This window comes from Bombus bifarius, unplaced genomic scaffold (genome assembly GCF_011952205.1).
Source record: "Bombus bifarius isolate JDL3187 unplaced genomic scaffold, Bbif_JDL3187 scf7180000008048, whole genome shotgun sequence".
NCBI classification, from domain to species: domain Eukaryota; kingdom Metazoa; phylum Arthropoda; class Insecta; order Hymenoptera; family Apidae; genus Bombus; species Bombus bifarius.
Window position 1 is genome coordinate 238,113 of NW_022884414.1, and position 21,126 is coordinate 259,238.

At 32.4% G+C, this 21,126-nt stretch overlaps 2 protein-coding genes across 14 annotated transcripts in view; one reads left to right on the forward strand and one right to left on the reverse strand.

Moving 5' to 3' along the window:
* Window positions 1-16,701, reverse strand: part of LOC117208009 — a 132,346-nt gene extending 115,645 nt beyond the window's left edge. For 2 of the 3 annotated variants that reach the window (XM_033448801.1, XM_033448799.1), the window contains exon 1: window positions 8,426-8,962. The gene's annotated coding sequence lies outside the window, so the exon portion shown is untranslated. Of the gene's footprint in view, window positions 1-8,425; window positions 8,963-16,617 lie in introns of those variants that run through there. The other variant, XM_033448800.1, reaches the window with a different exon arrangement.
* LOC117208011 (viral IAP-associated factor homolog) lies at window positions 14,755-21,126 on the forward strand. 11 transcript variants are annotated; one of them, XR_004487619.1, is made up of 7 exons: window positions 14,755-14,775; window positions 15,202-15,337; window positions 15,424-15,652; window positions 15,748-15,956; window positions 16,052-16,215; window positions 17,095-17,131; window positions 17,426-17,526. XR_004487619.1 is itself a non-coding variant. In XM_033448806.1 (7 exons), coding segments are annotated over exons 3-7 (1,833 nt in total). In that variant the 5' UTR covers window positions 16,113-16,215; window positions 17,095-17,131; window positions 17,426-17,511; the 3' UTR covers window positions 21,001-21,126. The 11 variants fall into 11 exon arrangements, 7 of the variants coding, with proteins under 7 accessions (XP_033304702.1, XP_033304697.1, XP_033304695.1 ...); XR_004487620.1 differs by having other exon boundaries at window positions 14,760-14,974; XR_004487617.1 differs by lacking the exons at window positions 14,755-14,775; window positions 15,202-15,337; window positions 15,424-15,652; window positions 15,748-15,956 and adding exons at window positions 19,784-19,860; window positions 19,920-20,049; window positions 20,129-20,295; window positions 21,000-21,126 and having other exon boundaries at window positions 16,113-16,215; window positions 17,426-18,983.

The window sequence follows — 21,126 nt, forward strand, 5'->3', positions numbered from 1 at the left end:
ACGGATAGAAACTTCATTCATGGCCTTCGACGGAAAAAGCATCGCCACCACGTCGATTACAATCGCAAGGAGAGAGCCTCGAGGGGATCGAAACACACGCATCTTTGTCGAACTTTTTACACCGCGAGAAAGTTGAAAAGTTACACGATACAAAATTCAAACGCTCCGCAATCTCCGTGATCGGAATTCAAACTTATTTTTCCATCCCACGTTTCATTTCCGACAGACGAAAGCATTTCGTCGACGTGGAAACTTTTATTATATATACGCCACTGATTTCTTCTCCTTATATCCGTTTCTTTTAACTCGAATACAGAGTTAACAATTTTTATAAAGTGAAAACTTCGTGTATTATATAATGACTTGAAAAGAAAAATTCGATTCTGATATCCTGATATTAAGAACATAATTTGATTTACCTATATCGGAAGACTCTTTTAGCAAAGATCACAGCTTGTATCAAATATGCGAGACACAAATCCATTGTGCACACCTTCGTGCCGTAATTTAACCCACCCTTTGTTTGCATGCTGGCGCAGTTAAACAAGCATGCCTTGATGTATGCAGATCATGAGAAAATATTTTGTCAAGTGCAAGTACCTATCGTCTCTTGAAAAACCGATAAACATTACATATATACAAACTTTCTAAATGAGTACACTCACATAGATTATATAGATTACATTAAAAAAAGAAAAAAATTGCAACAACATTTTCATTGATAAACTTGATAAAAAAAAGGTTCATTCGATTTAATCATACGGCGCAAAATAATAATAAATAATTAGCCCGTGGATATGTTTCGACGTGAAATGATATTTTCCAATTCTTTCCCACACATCTAACTTTCGATTATCGTAAAAATGAGTATAAATTCATCGCCGATATAAACGATGAAGAGATTTCGTTCATAAATGTAAAACATCTTTCATATCTGCAATTTCAATCTACGATTCGTGATTACATAGCGGAAAATGAAAAGTCAACGCCGATGGGTTCGATTATCTCTTTTACCACATTCAAGGTTCATATTTCGCTATGTAAAACAGAAGACATCGATTGTCGGATCTCAAAACGGGCGTTTCAGTACCCGGGAAACGTGTTTCCCAAAAAAAGTAATGTTTCTGATTGAAACGTTAATTCCTGTTCGAAGCACGAAGGATCGTAAATCGCGGTTGTCTCGCGAAGCGACGAGGAGATCGTGGAATACGAGAACGTTCTGAGTTAAATCGTGAAATGGTCGCGCTATGCTAAGCTCTATCGTGAAGAAGTTTGGACGAATCGGATTATCGTCAGTGGAAATCAGCACAAAAAGGTGAATTAGTCTTCTTACAACTTCTTAACCGTGTACGGTTGCTTTTATGTAAAACCAGATGAATCAAGCTGATCATATAACCGAATGAAGTTTGTCATTTGCCACTATCTCTATCTTGAATATCCATATTGCTGATTGTTGAAGTTTTAGAACAAACTATATTCCGGTTTATTTATGTATAAATTTATAAAGAATAGCAGCTTTCTGTTTGTAGCTTAAAAAATTTGTAGCTTATTAATTGTCTCACTACATGTTATGAAATAAAAAAGGACTTGTTCACTTGTTCATAGCAAATGCGTTCTTTCCGGTAAGAACGTAGCAATAAACTCAAATAGAAGGAAATTGATCACTAGATAATCAAATTTTCTAATTTACTCAATACAACGAACACTTTTAAGTAATAAATCGACTCCTAGGTCAATTGGCAAAATCAATAAAGAATATCACAATTAATAAACAAGATATTAATATCATTAGTGTCATATTCAACCACTCTATAACGCGAAACAATTAAAAGTTACTGATTTCTCCAGCAATGGGCGAACAACTAAAAAATCCATTCACGACAAGCACCAGCACGCAAGTTAATTTTTTACGAAATAACCGGCTTTTACGCGGTACTTCAATTAAAAACTAGTCACCCTTCCATCGGCGCGTACATAGAAAATAGGGTTGGTGAATGAGATCGAGGAGTATTCTGCTCGGTCGCTCGAAGGCGGTTGAATAATATCGCGTATTAAAATCACTCCAGACCTATCCCACGTGAAGGGTTTCATAGGTCGTGTCTTCCACAAAGCTCTCGGTGCGACGATCGATGCACTTTCACGACACCCTATATGCAACGGCAGCCGGAGGCGATGCCGCGATGCGTGGGTGGGCGTCTCGCAACGAGGGAGCACAGGCGTCTCGACAAAGTCGGGGTGAACGTCGGTGGAGACCCTGCGCGGATTCTTTGCCCAAAACAATCTCGTCGTTGAGTCAGAGCCCTGTTTGGAAAGTAGAACGGACGGGCCTAGTTACCTCGACTATTTAAACACGACGGTGCGCCGTGGACGCTACGCGTAACCCTCTTTGTGTGCCCCATAAGCCGTACCACCGTGTATTCGACTGTGCTCGTGATTTATACGTCGTTGGGGATTTTATTTGGTCGAGTTTATTGCGTAGGCTTATAGAAAGCTAAAGGTTGAAGGCCATAAGTACGTGGTTCATATTTCAAATATCCTGGACTTTCCTTAGTGAAATGTTAATTCCGGGAACTCTTGATTGTAACTTTAACGCTTTACAGCGCCACGTATATAAGGTATGAAAGTTGTGTGAATTTCCCAGAAGCCGAAATGATCAACCTCACTTTCTATAAATTTCGCGATTTCATTGCTCGCATTAATATTCAATTCTCAGAGAACTGACTTACTTCCACAAGACTGTTTATTACAATGTACGTAGCATCGATAATATTAAATTCTGAAATAAATTTTAAAATTAATATTGGTAATTTTAATAAACAGTATTATAGCATCATAAGGCATACAATCGACCTTCTCTGGAATTGAACAGTGTATTTTTCAAGGAATTATTTTATGTACTTGTTATCGTAATATTTTATCAGAGTAATATATCTTTTATTTATATTATTATATTATTGCCTGTACAACCCGTTTGTTACAACTATTAATTCCAATTCCTCTTATCAAAATCGAAAATGATAATTAGCAGTGATCTATTTTTGTTATAGAGGGTCAATGATAAGAAATTCGACCTACAAAGAGCGTATTCGTTATCAATGGATACTTGACAGGGATTAATATCTTCGTTATTGAGAAGATCAATAATAATAATGGATAAAAGAACAGGTTTGGCAGACTGGAGGTTTATAATACCAGCTATACTAGCTTTTTTATGGAAGATAAATCTCGCGATAATTATACCGTATGCAAAAGTGCAGAAATAAATCTGCGTTCAAAGCATTTAAGTATGACTATTTCTAACCATGTGCAAACTTCCAACAAGCCACGTAATCTTTTTCACATTTCACGGCGCCAATGTTGCAATAATTTGATTGCGCGTCTGTATTGGTACACCAATGGTCATTTTACCCGTGATCCAACTTGAAATAAATGAGAAATACACTTTTAAATCAAAATAACCTACGATATTGAAATACTCACATAATATTGAATTTAAGATAATCACGATAACATACATATACCTGCGATAAATACATATACTCTGGTAGGCCTACAAAGAAAAGAATTATACGTACAAGTCGTTTAATCTACATCTTAGTACGCGTGCTATCACACAGAGTATTCAACTTCTCCCAGAAGAGAATACAAACTTATCGTAATCTGAATCAAAACGTTCTCAAGGAAATTGCAAACCAGCTGTTCGCCATGCTATTTAATAATCAAACGCTAGTCAAGAAGGAATGTCCGCAATAAAATGTACGCTCTATCTCTAATAAGGAGAAATAACCAACATTTAAGTTATTCATACACTTGGAGAAACATAACGTACGTTTATTACTTCGGTTCATTTATAATTGATTTGAACGGAAGTTGAAGTATTATTTCCATTTTTATATCGTGAGGTATAACCTTAGTATTAAGATGAGCAATTAAATAACAAACGATGAATTCGATAAAAAATCTGCCAACTAATATGTCCCAAGCAGATTACAGAAAACTGTAACCTTATTATACCAGACCCTCTTTGCGCAATAACAAGTTTAGTAAATTAGTAAATTAAGAGATTATAAACTGCAGGTTATAGACCTTTTTATTATTGTACAATTTTACATGAAATAGGATAATCAGCCGATTGTAACTTTTACTATTTTTACTACTAGAAGTCCATTTATTATTACTATAACGCAAAATAATTTATTGATACTGAGTCGTAACTTCGGTCTTGTAAAACGCAAATGTTAATTTTGCCACCAACTCCCGCGATATAGTCGTAAATATAGAGAACGACCACGGCATACAAATTGGGGGTTGCCAAAAAAAATGAGCACGATGTAAAATATGGGTCGCGTGGGTACAGAGCAAAAGGGCAAGAAGCAAAGTCGTGAAAATAGCGAACAAAGGTTGTACAGTCAAAACGGCGAAGATAAAGAGGAGGCAGAGGTCAGAGACAGACTAATAAGAAAAAATGCGACGAGGTAATGAGCAAGACAAAACTATGGTCGCTGTTATTAAAAGGGCAACAATGCGGAGGGCGCATAAATATTGATAGTAGAGTTTGCACGAGGGTCACGCAAAAAGAAAAAAAACGTGAACATCGTGAGTAAAAGGAAGAAGCTAGGACTGTTGGTAGCTAAACGAGAAAACATGGTCGTCGCAGCGTCGGAATTGAAACCAGAGCAAGGATCAAATAAAGGGTAATGGTGGTAAAAATGATACGCGAGAAACGAGTATTAAAATGATTAATACATCACGGACAAATTTCGAGAGAAACAACACGGAATGAAGCAACGGGATATTCCGAACTGCTACGTGGGAGGACGAAGAGGACGAAAAAGAACTGCGATGAAAAATGATGGCTGTAAATAGGTTAAAGGTATAGGGCGTTGAGAAAGTTTTTTCGTGTCTTGTATCTTAAGGAGCATTCAACAGGACAGATCAATTTATTGTGTTATATCATGGAACGTTTCATAAGTAACGTTGCATATATGTAACGTTGATATATGTAACTTTGAAAAGTGTCAATTTTATCATATTTTTTTAATGAATATTGTGTATTATCTATCACTTTTTGAAGCTACGTTCGTTAATATTAATCATTTCTGTATTAATGCTACTTGTAATTTTCCTAATTTTAATTGTAGTCCTAAAACCAAATAAAAATCCAAGTGACATACTGAAGTTTAAATCTGCATCGCTATAAAAAATGAAGAATGCAACTTACTGTGTTCTTGTAATCTCTGATTGTTTTATCGAATATTCAGATAGAATAACGATTAAAGAAATTATTTTATCTTCTATAGTATATATAAAACCGAGAATTTTTATATCGAAGTATTTATATCATTATATTAATGTATTGAAAGCATTTCTTGTCGGAAATTTCAAAGTTTAATCTTGATTTCGGATCATATTCGACTTTTTACTAACAGATAAAGAATGAGTGGATACATGAAATACGAGTGTAAAGCTTGAAACGAGCGCAAATATTGAAATATATTTTTCGTCGAAATTATTCCCATGATGTATTTTATCATTTTGTATTAAACAAACAATATTTCGATTAATTTCCGTTTCATAAATTGGAAAACTTTCTTCATATGTTAAACGGTTGCAAATCTGTATCTCAGAGAAATATCGTTTTTATTTCTTTCAAGAGTGCGCTCTATAAGTACCGAGAATTTCGAATACGTACTTCCTTTCGAATTTCTATTCCTTTGTACCTAATAAATATTATTTAACGTTACTGTCAATGGAATGTAATCTACGATATGACATTTACATTTTTCTTATTTGATAGAAAATCTCGCTTGAACTACGCTTTTTGTAATTTAAAAGTTTGCATATTGCCGATTTTCGTTTGCTTTAAGATAAGTTACCTGCATTATTATCGATATGATTCATACACATATAAACGTGTGCATCAGGGAATGTATAAACAGATGCATCGTATGCAGATAGAGGACGTTTTTCCCTTTCGCGTTTTGTATGCACGTGCAACAGAAAAAATGCAGTGTCGAACATGGCAAATGGTTCATTGTTCTCGCAAAGAGACAATAACGTGTGGGTCTTTCGGATCTCGTAGCTGACGAAATTCGTCGTTTAACAATGGAGTGGAAAAATTGAAAAACACTCGCGCCCAGAGAGATGATTAACGTTAATCTCCTTCTTTTTCGGAAGCATTCTCCTTCTACTTCGCATAATTGACACGAGTATTTATTAAGCGTGGCTTAATCATACGTTCGAGATACAATATCTTAAATAAATTTACTTCCACGTTCTTTGTTTACGATAAAAAAAATTTGCAAATATACTTGGGATTATTTCATTACTATTTACATTAGGTTTAACATTATTTATGTTGTATTAAGTTGATTCCTTATTATCGTATCAATAGAATTCCAAAGAAAAAATGAAGTTGGGGTTGAGTTTCTAACAAATACAAAGCTTTCCATACATTGCTAAACAGTAATTTAATAATTATTCTCTAGAAGGGCGCTCGAACATCGAATTGTCATTGAATCGATAAAAACTGTATGCGGGTAATGAACAAATTGAACAATGACAAACGAAGTTAATCAGCCTGTTAATTGCAGCGCGTGGACCAATGGTATTCTCTTCACTAGATATATAAATTCGTTACCAGTATGTATTTGTATTTGACTAACTTCGTCAAAGATTAATTGCACGCGCGTGTATCGACGCATGAATCGACAAAATGATATGTACATACTTTGGAATAATTCAGTTGTAAATTTACGATATCTCAATCTAAAACGATGAAACAGTCATATGGCATAATTACAGACAAATATTCTCAAAAGATTAAATAATAAACAATACGTATACAACAGAAGACGATACCTATAAAATTCGTGATCAATTAAATGATTTTATCATAAATTTTCAAGCCTTAATGATAACACGTTTTAATGTTTGAAAGCAGATTTTACAGATTCTTCTCTTAACTCTTTCGAAATAACTTTCACAGAAGCTATCGCTTGTATAATTTTTCCTGCCATTTACTAAAACTAAAAGATTTATTGAAATATATAATCCTATTAAAAATATAATTCTACTGAATTACGTATTTCCTTTCTTTTACAAATCTGAATGTATATATATTATACTGTACACTATCATCTCGTTGCTTCCAATACAATTACAATATGTTGTCCATTGTTTCAAAAAAGAGGGGACTGTGTGTGCGCGTATTAAAGTTTAATTTTACCCAAGTTTCTTCAAATCTCTTTTATAGCGTCTTTTCTCACAATCTTTCGTAATCAATGAAAACGATCAATATCAAATAATAATCATCTTATCCATAAATCAACGGCTAATTTTTACATAACAGCAAAAGCAAAGCGAATAAAAAAGTTGATAGCACTAGATGTAGTGCTGCAAAGTTCAGTGACCTATCCGACAAACAAATGATGCTGATAGCGTAATGTCAAGACTACTATCACTTCGAAAGTCGTAAAAAGTGAGATGTCAATTGCCGCTGAACAAGAGGCGCAATAAACGAACGACACGAAGGTACCTTGGCGAAAGTGCAAGGTTAAATCGAATAAGATCGTCCCGCTGCACCAAATACTAGACGCAATTACGCGTCGCTTGTACGACACGCTTTCTTTACTGCAAAGATGTCAGTGCCACGTACCGTAACGAAGGCCGTTTGTCAACGAGGAATACTCGCGCAATTTACAAACTGTTTGTGATGTAATCCCTCGAATGTTATTCAGATCTCAATCAATGACAAGAAATTGTACGTAATTTGATGATAAGTTCTTGTGGAACTTTTTAACAGGTTATACGGTGATTTAATATTCTATCGTATATTATATGATATATTATATGAAATATATCATTATTCGAAACGTCGTATTATTTAAAAAAAAGTTAAGGTGTTGATTATCATTTTTCCTCATTTTGATGAAATAAATTTGCATAATGTGTAATATCATTATTATTGTCCACTGATTTGAAATTTTAATATTTTTACATGTTTTAGATTACATATTCTACGTGTTAATTTATTTTATTATATACGTCACATGAAAATGTATAGAATATTTTAATCATAAAAGGTTTCATAAACTATACGTAGGAATGACATAAAAAAGAAGCTAGCTCAATCTGGTTGATTGATTTTAATGTCACTAAGATAGTTGGAGATGGGGCAATTTGTATAATTCGAAGATATCTCCTAAAAATACACGAGAAATCTATAAAACTTCGTAAACAATCAAAAGTTTAATATCGTAATAGGTGACACCTTCGAAATGTTTAATATGCTGCAAAAATACATATTTACTGCTACAAGTAAGTAAAAAGACAGTTTTAGTAACGTGTAATTAATTAATTAATTAATATATGGTCTATCTATATCAATTATCTAAAATAAGTCAAATTAGACAATACAAAATACCTTTACACACAATGCAGCTTGAATCCAGCAAAATTCTTTCAAATCTCCTCTTCCAACACACACCTCAGTGTTTATTAACGTCAAACGTAGTCTGTATACAATCACAACGCGAATTAGATATTAACACGCGACACACGACTATTATCCACAATTTAGTAAACTCAGCCTTGAAAAAGACGGTTCAGCTAAATTCTTCTAATAAGGAAGTCGTGTGTATGTAAAAAAAACACGTTCGTCTTGTCATCCGACAACGAATGACAGTCACGCGGTCTGTTCTTGAAAAAAAAGGGACGAAGAGAAGCAGAAGGTAAACACACGCGTTGTTACGGAATTGACGATCGACTGTTGACAGTCGCAAAGTCGAGTCACATAAAAAACGATCGACTGGTTGGTCCCCGTGGAATGGTCGCGTTAATTTTTCAGCGATAAGAGAAAAGACACGGACCTGCGGTCACAATGGAAAGTCACGAGGGCCACGAGGCACAGAGTCAGTCACGGCTCGGCAGTCGGCGTACACTGCAAGCCGAACGTCGCCGCCACGCGACTCCGAACTCGAAAGCAGAGCCGCGCAAGATGGTCGACGCTGAACCAACTCTTTCATTGGCTGTTCGCGGCGCTCAGGTATACGCGCGCCTGTTATCGTGTGGCAAAACGCGTTGTGCCGTACTCGAAACCTACTGATAACAAACCGTGCGACTATTTTGCATTCAAACCTCAAAAAAATGGAAATTCCTTCGGTAGAATTGTTCAAGGATTCTTAGCGTTTTGTACAGTGGCTCGTAAAAACATTCGAATATTTATAGAAATCTTTTATGGATATATTACGTGTGAGTTTTAATTTTCTAAACCATTTATTTTCTTCAGTATATATATCTTTATTTTTGTAGATCATTTTATCATCTATTTTTAAATTGATTTAATTTTTTTAATTTAATTTTTTTAATTTTACGCACGAAACATTTTTTCTTTTTTTTTAGATCTCGATGAAGTATAGGATCGTTAAAAATCGGAAATTTCATATGTTACGACTTATAAATGTAGAAATATTGTTCGTTAAATTTATTTTAGAACTTGCTATTGTTTATATCATCTCTTTATAACAAATAAAGTCGCAGGAGTAATCGGTTTTTTGAAAATCGATCGTTAATCATGTATTTGGGGGATTAAATTATAAGGTGGAATTAATTAATTTGGATTTTGAGAAACTCGTATATATATATAGTGATTCAACTTAAATTTGGTATTTTTGCAATTCAGAAGTCGATGAACGTTGGATGAATTCAAACGTAAGATACGTGCGATTGCAACCAGTGATATAATACAAATAGTTCATTGTTCTAATAAAGAATCGTATCGCAGTCTTACTTGACTTGAATAATTTAGATCTAAGATACGAATAATTGCAATCAATGATACAATAAAAACATCATTCATTTCCCAAGAATGAATATAGCAAAGAATCTATAAGAAATCGTATCTGTACTAAGGAATTCTTACCGAGCTTTCATAATGTAAGTGAGGTATTGTTTGGACAAATACGAGTGGTACTGTAATTATGATGACGCTCTACACGCAGTTGAGGAAACAGAAGATTTTTAGAAGAACTGGCCTTTTTGTCAGATTTTAGAATTTAATTTTTACATTGTAACATTTTATCATCTGATTGACAAGGTGTTATTCAACCAGATACAGATGTTCTACTTTGACGTGCTGCTTTCCAAACAGGGGGGAAAACTGGATTCTATAATTAAATTCCTGTCCGCCTTTCAATCAAGTTATATTTTTGTTCCAAAAAATGAAAGTCAGTTCCTCTGACATCAGAGAACACGAGATATAATTACAAACTTCGTAAATTTGTTAATCCTATTCTTCCCCCGTAATGAAAAATGTAATATGTGTAAACGTTCGCGTGACATCAAAAATCTATGATTGGAAAATCACAGAAAAAAATGGAAAATACTCAAATAAATGTCTAATAATCTTTCGATCTAATAAGAATAGACAAATCGTTAATATCACATTTATCTTAATCGCCCTCCTACATCGACTAAAACATTCATAATTAAAATCCAATTAGTCTTCGAATCGAAGCCAATCGGCGGCAGAGTGAAAATTACATTTTCATTTGGAAAGGGGAGCAATTAACGATCTAACGAACGAATAGAGTTATCCCTAGGTTAGTCGACCCTGCAAGGAATGCAACTAACTGCAAATTTCCGGTGGGTCACATTCTAGGTAAAATGAACGTACATATGTATGTACAAGCGAATAACATTTTATCAGACGTTCGTTTTCCAATTCCCTATCGTTACCTTCGTTTAACGCCTCTACTGAGGATCCTATCGCACACATAAGCCTCCACAAGGTCATTGCATGCCTCCCTTTCCCTTCCGCAGCATTGTGGTGCTATACGCGTGATTATGCAAATTCTCTTGGCCGGACGAGCAAACAAGGAAACGCTTAGGTACACGCGCCTTCGATACTATAGTAAGATTTTGGATTTCCACATTAGTTTTCTGCATTGGTGAAATATTTGACTGGATGTTGTATGAATTAAAAATTTAATCTTCTTTTATGGTTTTGAATGTTCGTACTTTTAATGAAGATATCGTGAACTTGAGTAATTACAAATTGATAGCAAAAATTAGCGTTAAGTTAACACAAAATTTTACTTGCAATCTTTCCAGTCAATTTACATCATCGAATTCTAGCTACCTCCGTACATACTTAAATTTTACGCATACTTCCAGACAATTCTCATAACTGTAACAGTATGTCTACCAATATGTCCAGCGCAGAGCGCTAAATATAACAATTTAACAATTACCGACTTGCATAAAGAATAGCATTAGATAGTGAGAAACTACGAAAATGTTAGTTGCCACGTCTTCCAAGGATACGAATAATTTTTCTCTCCTAATAGTGAGGAAATTTTGCATTCGTTAGCGGTCGTTTTCTGCCAGAGTTATGCGAGGATCATTAAACAAATTGCAAAAAGACCAACGATCCAGGATACGCGAGTTTACGAACGGCAGTGCGTGCGTGCCGCACACCGTGATTTGTAAATACAAGCACATCCTGCGCTCATGCTATCGTTCTACGTGCGTTCACATTTCGCGCTTACTACCCGTGTTCGAACGAACCTAACCAGGAGGCTGTAAATATATCAGCTGTTATCGTTAAACGTCCCCGAGAAGTAAGTTTCGTGTGTATTTGTTACAAGCCAAATCACGTTCATATCGGCTGATGAAAATTTACATTGTACAGTGGCGTGAATTGATGAAAGGAACGAATCTACATAATTAGTTACGATTTCTGATACATTGCATTAGATATGCAAATTAGATCAGTGATCTGTTCTTAGCTAATTGAACTGTCATTAAATTTCTTGTTTGCGTCAGAACCCGACTGTGATCTTGCATTTTATTCGTATCACGAATCGCAGTTGCGTTAACCGTTTTAAAATTTTCCTTCCACTTGCTTTCAAGGTTTTCACATATGGTAATAATCCCCTTGGCGTTCTTATATATAAATAGTATGATGATAAGAGAAATATAATTTCATGTTACACATAGATATTCCTAATGCCAAATGCCAACGAAAGTATAAGCTGCTCATTACGTGTGCTCATGAATTTAACTTGTAGCGAGCAATTGCCATTTTCAACACGCCTCGAGAATTGGCAAGCTCGATCTTCGCTTCGTGATTCAAGGAAAGAAGGTCTGGGGAGCATCAATACCTAACCACAAAAAAGGTATCGACATAACGAAGGAGTTGACCACGAGATTGTGGTACATGGACGGATGACCCATGATCAGACAATGGATGCATTGCATTTACATATTTACCAGTACGATGTTCGAAAAGTGAATAATACAACAATAGAACCAATTTTAATGGACGAATACAGATAAAAGGTTACGAATTATTTTGGGGAAAACCGTTATGAATAAAAAATTGATAAAAAATGAATAAAATATTATCACTACAGACTGATTTATAATGATGAAGACTGACATAATGATTTATGACCATATTGACAACACGAAAATTATTTCTTATATCGATGAAAAATGGAAGAGAGAAGAAAAATATTTGTAACTTTCCTCTTTTCGAAACGAAAGTTTTTGTTTCAAAAAACTTCATTGTGAAAACGTAAGAAATGTTTAGAATGGGAACGATTAATAAATATTAGAAATCACATGACTGACATTTTTGTGTTTAAATAGTGGAAATATGGAAATACCGATGAAATGATAGTCGCATCCCATTAAATCACATCGTTGTTGATATTTTATTTGTGACAATCTGCTCTAGCTCCAACGTGATACATAAGCGCGAATGAATGACATTCCATTGAATCGAGCTGCACACGCCTAAATACAGGGTTAAGTTCTAATCTAGCACGCAACCGGAAACACGAGTGCTTTGCCAAACAATGCTTTCGAAAAAAAAGAGCATAACAATGGAAAACAATAACGACAGACGGTGCGTGCAATATACATTCACGCAAGGGAAGCTTTGGTCAGTATTTCCCTGCTTTTGTTCTCATTGTGTCAATTTCCTAGATACATCTTTCGAAGAATTTAATTTTTGCATAAATATTTCAGCTCGTCTTCAAATCCTTTCATCTCGTATAAAAATATGAAATTCGAATCTCAATTGGAGGAGAATTTTTTGTATCGTTCTAAGAATAGCTAGCTGATGAAATTTATATTTAAATTTAATTAAAAGAATACTAAATTTAATTATAATTTAAAAGAGTACTAAATTTAGTCATTCGGTATAATATACCTAAAAGATTGTAAAAAAAAGGATTATAATTCGATAAGATAATTTCTTAGAAATATACACCTAACAAATTTTAAAATAGATAAGTTAAAAGATAAATTGACATATTTTCAATCACAAGATAGTCATCTATATATCAAGATCGTTACACGACTTAGCGCTTTCGATCAGAAAATATTTTTTATTAAAATGATCTCAATCGCTCGAATTATAAATGGAATTTGCCCACTCAATTTACTAATTTTTTTTATGCTGTTATTATAACAAGATAAAGAAACACGTGTTCACTTTCAACCATCAGTAATCGTGGGTATACATACAAATACATATTTTCTGTAATTTACTCGCCACCGTTGAGGAAACGTATTTCTTTTATGCGATCCAACAACAAAGACTGTTCCATACAAAGGTATGCACGCGACGTGAAAGCACCGTGAAAACGGATTGAACGTTTCGCGGTGTTACATATGCGTTAAGCTTTATACACCGCGCGTATATATATATACTCAAAGGAAAATTAATCCGCGTTCTTACTCCGGTGGCAAGCAAGATTGCAACTTTCTTCCTTTTTCTCTTTTTCTTCCCCATGCTCGTGAAATTCGACGCGACTTTGAATATTAAACAGAGGCTCGATGAAGTCGAGAATTCGCAAACAGCGCGCGCGCTCGTTTAATCAGAATATTATATGCAAATTTTATTGATTGTAAACCTTACGCAACTTATTATATACCTCTCCTTGAAACAAAACAAAAAGCAATCAAGATGATATGTTTACGCGAGATTGCCTGTTCTTCGTTTTCGTTCATTTGAAATTTAAATGAGACTGGTTTTGTTAGTAACTCCTCGAAATTTTGGTGTAAAAAAACGTGAACAAATAATATAAAAAAGGGGAGGAAAAGGAAAAAGATGTAAACGAGAAATGATCTAATCTGCATAAACCTAAGCGTAAGCGTACAGCTTGATGCTAACGTTGTACCGTTACAGAAATTATTATTCCATATGCCTATAAATATTATCGAGGTGATGTCCCAAACTGGTTTTAGGTATTTGGTGCGGGACACAAAACATGGCCGTGGACCAGCACAGCTGCACGATCAACCGGTTTCTCTGATTACAGTCGACTGAATGTACAGTCATCGAATATAGGCGTAAATACGTAATAAGTATTGTATTCCATATAAGTGTTAATTGCATTAAAATGATATATCGAGTATACCACCATTTGCTATTTATTATTAAAGACAAAGGTGTATACATTTTTTACTATTGTAATTTTCTTAATTTTCTTTCCCTATTATTTCACTATTTTACATTATTGTATTTCATTCATAGCAGAATAAAATATATAGGTTTTTAGATTTGTCTAAAAATTAATTTATGGATTGCGCTAATAAAAAACTGAAATTTTGATAAATGAAATTAATAAATTGAGTTACATTAAATTTAAAATATGTTTTGGAACTTTAACATGCCACAGGAGCGCCACTGACTAATTGTATGGTTTTTAAATAGAATGAGATTCGAATGTGAATGCGTCATTGATGATACCATAAATGCACGTAAGTCAAGAACAAGAGTACAGTTGCGTAGCGTATCTCATTGTAGCGAAACGTGATCAGCTGTTAATCACAAGTATTCTAACATTAGAAGCGAAATCCATCACTTAACGATATTAACTCTATCAACCTGACAATTTGCATAGCGCAAATTAATTCTTTTGCACACGAAATAATATCTTAAAAAGAATCTTACATCATGGTAAGCACAGAAAAACTTTTTTAAATAGAGGTTATGTCATTTTGAACATTTCTGGTTCCTAATAAGGGATGCCATATATTGCAGAACAGAAATTAAAATAAATAATTAAATAAACTTGTAATGGTCGAAATGCAATAAAGCATAAGATAAAATATAAAAGATTTTCATATTATTTTTCAAGTTAGTTCTTAATATATAAACTAGTTAACCTAAATTTATTAACACAGCAAGATCCAAATGAAGATACAGAGTGGAATGACATTCTCAGAAGAAAAGGAATTATACCAGAGAAAGAGAAAGAAGTTACGGAAGATCAAATCGTTGACATTGTGGAAAATACTATAAATGAGAAAACTGGGCGTGGTAATTGAATGTTTATTTTATTTGTCTCATGTTGATACAATTCCAAACTAAAATTTATTAATCTAGATATTTCTTATTTCTTATAGCTGCCAATGATTTAGAAAATAAGACGCTAGATGAATTGGATGAACTAGAGGACGAAGAAGATGAAAAAGTTCTATTGGAATATCGAAGAAAGAGAATAGCAGAAATGAAAGAGTTAGCTAGCAAATCTAAATATGGTGAAGTTAATGAAATATCAGCAAAAGATTATGTTCAAGAAATAAATAAAGCAGGAGATGATGTTTGGGTTATACTTCATTTATATAAAGCTGGGTATATATAATACACCTCTATTCTTAGATATTACATATCAAAATTCTTAATAGAGATATTAAGAGAAACTTATCTCTTTACAACTTTTGTTTTAGCATTCCCCTCTGCTCATTAATAAATCAGTATTTAACTAACTTAGCAAAAAAATTTCCTGCAACAAAATTTTTGAAAAGTATTTCTACTACTTGCATTCCCAACTGGCCTGATAGCAATCTTCCTACAATTTTTATCTACCACAATGGAAATATGATAAAACAAATTATTGGCCCAATAGAATTAAGAGGCATGAAATTAACTGAAGCAGGTATATATAATTGGAAATTTAATGAAAAATCTATTCTGGTAATTTGTCACAATTCTATTGGTATTCATATAAACTTATTATATGTGTTATTATAGAACTGGAATGGATGTTAGGACAGGCAGAAGCTGTACCAACGAAAATTACCAAAGATCCCAAGCCAAAAGTCAGGGATGTCTTATTTTCTGTATTAAGGCATGAAAGTAATGACAAATATGACGATGTTGCTGATAGTAACGATTGGTAACCCTATTTATATTAGGTATTCACAGAAGCTGATCTACTGTTTGAATACTATTACTAAGCATGAAATATTTTATTTATTTCAATATCACACATATTTTATCACACACAACTCATCTTTAGTTACTTTTGAAATTTTATTATTATAAATAATCTTATTGTCACAATAAAATATTTTATTATCACATTATCAACTTAAAAATTATAATTTCTACCATTTTTCTACACCTTTATCACATTACACTTTTATAAAATATTACAATATTGTAGAATATAACACACAATCTACCTCCAAACGAAAAATTGCAAATTTAACCTTGTTTGCATTTTGAAGATTTGAAGAAGATTCTCAACAAAGCAACATAATTCTACACTATCCAAATTTCTCTTTTAAATAATATATATATTTAATTTAACTTACAAGAACGTATGGTGTGTGCCATTGTCGATACAATCTGCACTTCATTTCATGATCATTGTTGTTTCGAATTTCGAAGCCTTTGTATTTTTAATTTCTTGATGAATTTCGATAAATCTATATCAAAGATATAAAAAAAATAATAAATCAAAAGATACGAAGACTTAAAAATTAATGGAAGCTTACTGAAAAAAATACTAACCGCACGTACATATTTCTAATCCTCGGAAGTTTTAAGTTTTAATTTCTTAGGGATGTTTACATTCTATCGTTCAAGGACTTCTCAGGTTTCGTTCTTCTTATCTAAGCACAACTAAAGTTTCTTTATAGGATTTCATGGAGCGTAGTTTAGTTTCTGTCGCCAAACGGTACGGTTTGAAACGTTTCATATCTGTCACATTAGTTACATATATATTTTTTGTCGTAATAATCGGTATATAAGTGTTGGAAAGGTGATGGTGTTTGTATTTGTGATTACAGTGTTAAACATCGTTTGAACTATGGTCAGAAAAGCTAGGTAAGTTTTTTATGATATTCGGCTTATTAAAACAAAAAGCAACTATTTATCCTCTGACAGAAATATTTGCCATCGTTTTAATATTACAATTATCTTTTTATGCTTTCTTACTTATTTAATTAAAAAAAAATTTTATCTTATAATTTGTTCCTTTTCTATAATGCTTATTTTAAAGAATGTAATGAATTTATATCTTTTTTTGGTATTTATTTTCTATTACGAAACATAAAAACTATTTTGTTATAGAATTTCTGGTATATCTTTTTAATTGTTACTTTTTATTACATTTTTTAGCTATAATGAATAGTACAATATAGTCATAATATGTAAATGAAAGAGATGAAAAGATTCATTGGAATATCTAAACAATATTATTAAGAATGTATGAAGACCTAAGTAATTTTATCACATTTGACTATAATACCATTTGGAATATGCATAGTGAAAGTTCAGAAAATATGTACCAAAACACAGTTTTATTAGATATAATGCAGGATAATGAACCATCTAAAGAAATTAATACGAATGAAGAAAAAGATCATTTTGAGGAATTAAATAATTTTGAATCTGATAACATATTACATAATAAAATATCACATAATACTAGTACGAAACAAGACATATTAATATTGAATAAGACACATCGCACAGTTCCTAATATTTTAAAGAGTAGTTCAAGATCACATAGAATATCTGAAGTAGATGCAACAAAACCAAATTGCTTCTTTGAAGATATAGCAAAAACAGAGCAACAAGTTTTACTTGTTCCTGATGCAGCATCAAAGCATATTCAGTCTGAAAATACATTTGTTAAAGAAGCTAAATATAAAAAAGTATCAAGGAGAAGAAAACAAAAGTTTAGCTATGTGAACGCCTGGAACATTTGCTCCTTTGTTGACAAGGAGAAGGAAATATTGGATAAAAACGTTTGTATGTCAACAGAGATAGACAGTTCTGCACAAAAAAATAAGTTGAAGCATTACGCTAATAAGCAGGATAAAAGACAAGGAATATCTATTCTTAAAAGTGAACAAGAAAGACTTGTATCTTCAATGTCTGAGAATGTATTAACAGATTGTACCTCCAAAGGTCAGGCCCCTTCATCTTTGGAAGAAATTGAATCAGATAATTTTCAAGATTCAATTGATTTCTCAAGCAATGAAATATTTAATACATTTTATTACGAATCTTATGACAGCAATAAGTTAGATTGTTTTATAGGGTATACAGAGAATTCTGATGATGCATATAATTCTTTTAGTTCAAAACATAGCAATTATCAGGTAAAAGAACTTGATATGAATTATAATGAAATAGATACATATGAGACAATGGCAGATTGGTCCTTAACAGACAATGAACAAGATGAAATAGATATTTCAATAAGAAAACCTGTAATGTCTCCAGATTATTGGATTGAAGATCTCTTCAGTGATAGAAAATCAAAATGTTCATGCTGTGATTATTCTTGCCATGAGGATTATGCTCCAAATTTGATTACAACTAGTGAAATTAATACTTATACAAAAGACAGACTATCAACAGAAATTTTTAATGATGATTCACAAGCTAATTTGAACAATACAGATTTATATACCTCGAATAGTACATACGTAACTGATAATGTTTTAAGTGAGGACAGCAGTAGAACATGCTCACCGCTTATTGACATTGAGAGCTCTTTGCAAATTACTGATGATATTGACTCAACGTTAATAAAATTTTTTAATTATTCATGTCAAAAAGATATTGAAGAAGGAATATCCAAACAATTTACATGTACACAAGAACAACAAGAAACATTACAAATTCAAGACAGCAACGAATATAAACATATTACAAAAAAGAACGAGTAAGTTAATTTTTTCATGTTATTTCCAGTAAGTGTGAAAAATTAAAAAAATATTCTTTTTCAAATTGCATTTTCAAAGCATTCATTGAATAAGCTGTATGGTATGAAGGAGTTTCGAAGATTTCTAGGTTGCCTTTATTTTTTTAAATGATATGTTATGCTTTTATATTCTTAATAGTAGAGCGGACATTTGAATTCGTTTGCATCAACGCGATATTACAATCGTCATATTTTTTACGTCTGTTCACTTATCATTCCGGATTGATTGTGTACATGCCACAAGACCACAATCATTCTTTGTTCCTTATCTCGCGCTTGGAATACACACTATAAGAATAAAAGAATTTCTAATAAATTTTTAATAACATAAGTGTAATAAAATGCAACAAATTGTATGTTACAAATGTATATATATATATATGAAAAACCAGTAAAACTGTTTGAATATCTGCTATATCATTAGTAATAAAGAAATATAACAATTATTTTAAAAAATAAAGGTAATCTGGAAGTTTTCGAAAATCTTCAATCTATAGAGCAAAATTATCACTGTCTGATGTTACAGAAAATTCTTATATGTTACGGTCTCCTCTGTATGACACAGTTTTTGCAAATAAAGTTTTTTCGTATTTCTAAAAATAACGAGCATTCAGGTTAATCAAACTTGGTAGAACATCTCGTCGTATATCATATATCATACTATAGCGATAGTTTTGTAAAAGAGATTTTTACAATGCAAAGACGCATCTAAAATTTTTGTTGTTGTCTTAAATTTTGTATTTTATGAGATACACATGTAGGTTTCAGTGTTCATCATGTTTATTATCGTTCGCAAGCGCGCGTACAATGGCAATACATCAAGCTGCAGCGCATGGAGGTAAATGTACTATTTTATCCCCAATAAAGTATGGTGTTTGTCATCGAATTTCTTTTCAGGTATGTACATAATACTTTGCGAAAGTTGTGGTAGGCTTTTCAATCGAAAATATCATTTCAATAGGCATTTCATTCATTGCCACCGTATGAAAGAACCTTTCAATTGCGACATGTGCTTTAGAAAATATAGGTAAAAAAGGGAGACTAAGATGTATAAAGTTTCCGAATAAGAGCTTTCAAATCTCAGGATTTGTTAGATTTATTCATAGAAATTTGTTTTCAGACACAAGTCGTCTTTACTTCACCACTTAAAAGCAGTGCACCAGGTTCACTATACTCGTAGTCGTTCGTCAACATTCACTTGTGAAGTGTGCCAAAAAGTTTATAGCAAATTTGGTGCTTTTGAAAATCATGTGAAAACCCATAAAAACGCTTGGTAAGTTTAACTTACTGATATTTTCAAAAAAACAAATATATCTAGCAATTATATTACTATTTAAATATTTCAAAGTTATTAATCTAATTAAAGTAGATATTATTGAAATGTTATATTTATATTTATATTTATTTTTTATTTGCTGACGTTACCTTTTTGGAAATATTATTTTAATGCTGTTAGGATAGCGTTAGATGTAACTATAAAATAATTCTTACTACGATCTAATATAAGATAGCAGAAAAAGTAACTCAGATTATTTATATACATGGAAATATAATATTTTGTATCTTGGTTATTTTTATATTTTTTATTTGTTTATACATTTTTACTAGATTATATCCTGTTCTGTTATGTACTTATAATACCTTTATATGTATTCTTATTTATATCGACAAAAGAATAGCATTTTAAATTAACTACTTTTTTACATGTAATCGATACGAAGTGATACGTAAATTAAGATTATAGTATTATATAATCCAGATTTAACAGCCGTAATAAAATAAAAATTTTCCTTTTTCATTTTTGAGGCTGTTATGAAATGTTGAAATGTTTTATTTTTGTATCTGTATTTGATGAAATTGTAATACCTGAGATGTAAAAAATGTGATTGTAAAATTTGTAATAAAATACTTAACGTGAAAATGTTTTACTTGATAATGTATGTTTAAGTATAACAATAAATTGAATTTTATTTTCAGAGATACTTTTATTTCATCCAAATAAATGTAGCTTTGTAAACTCTATCAGAGTGAAAAATAATCTATGTGCAATACACGAAAAACGATAAAGAGAAACAAGTGATGACACATATATTATCAGATATTA

What these genes read in the sequence shown, in the direction of transcription:
- LOC117208011 (XM_033448804.1), top strand. Translation starts at nt 17,512, where the DNA reads ATGTATGAAGACCTAAGTAATTTTATCACATTTGACTATAATACCATT. An exon ending in TCAAGCTGCAGCGCATGGAG is followed by an intron (nt 19,861 to 19,919) that starts GTAAATGTACTA and finishes ATTTCTTTTCAG; the next exon opens with GTATGTACATAATACTTTGC. An exon ending in ATGTGCTTTAGAAAATATAG is followed by an intron (nt 20,050 to 20,142) that starts GTAAAAAAGGGA and finishes ATTTGTTTTCAG; the next exon opens with ACACAAGTCGTCTTTACTTC.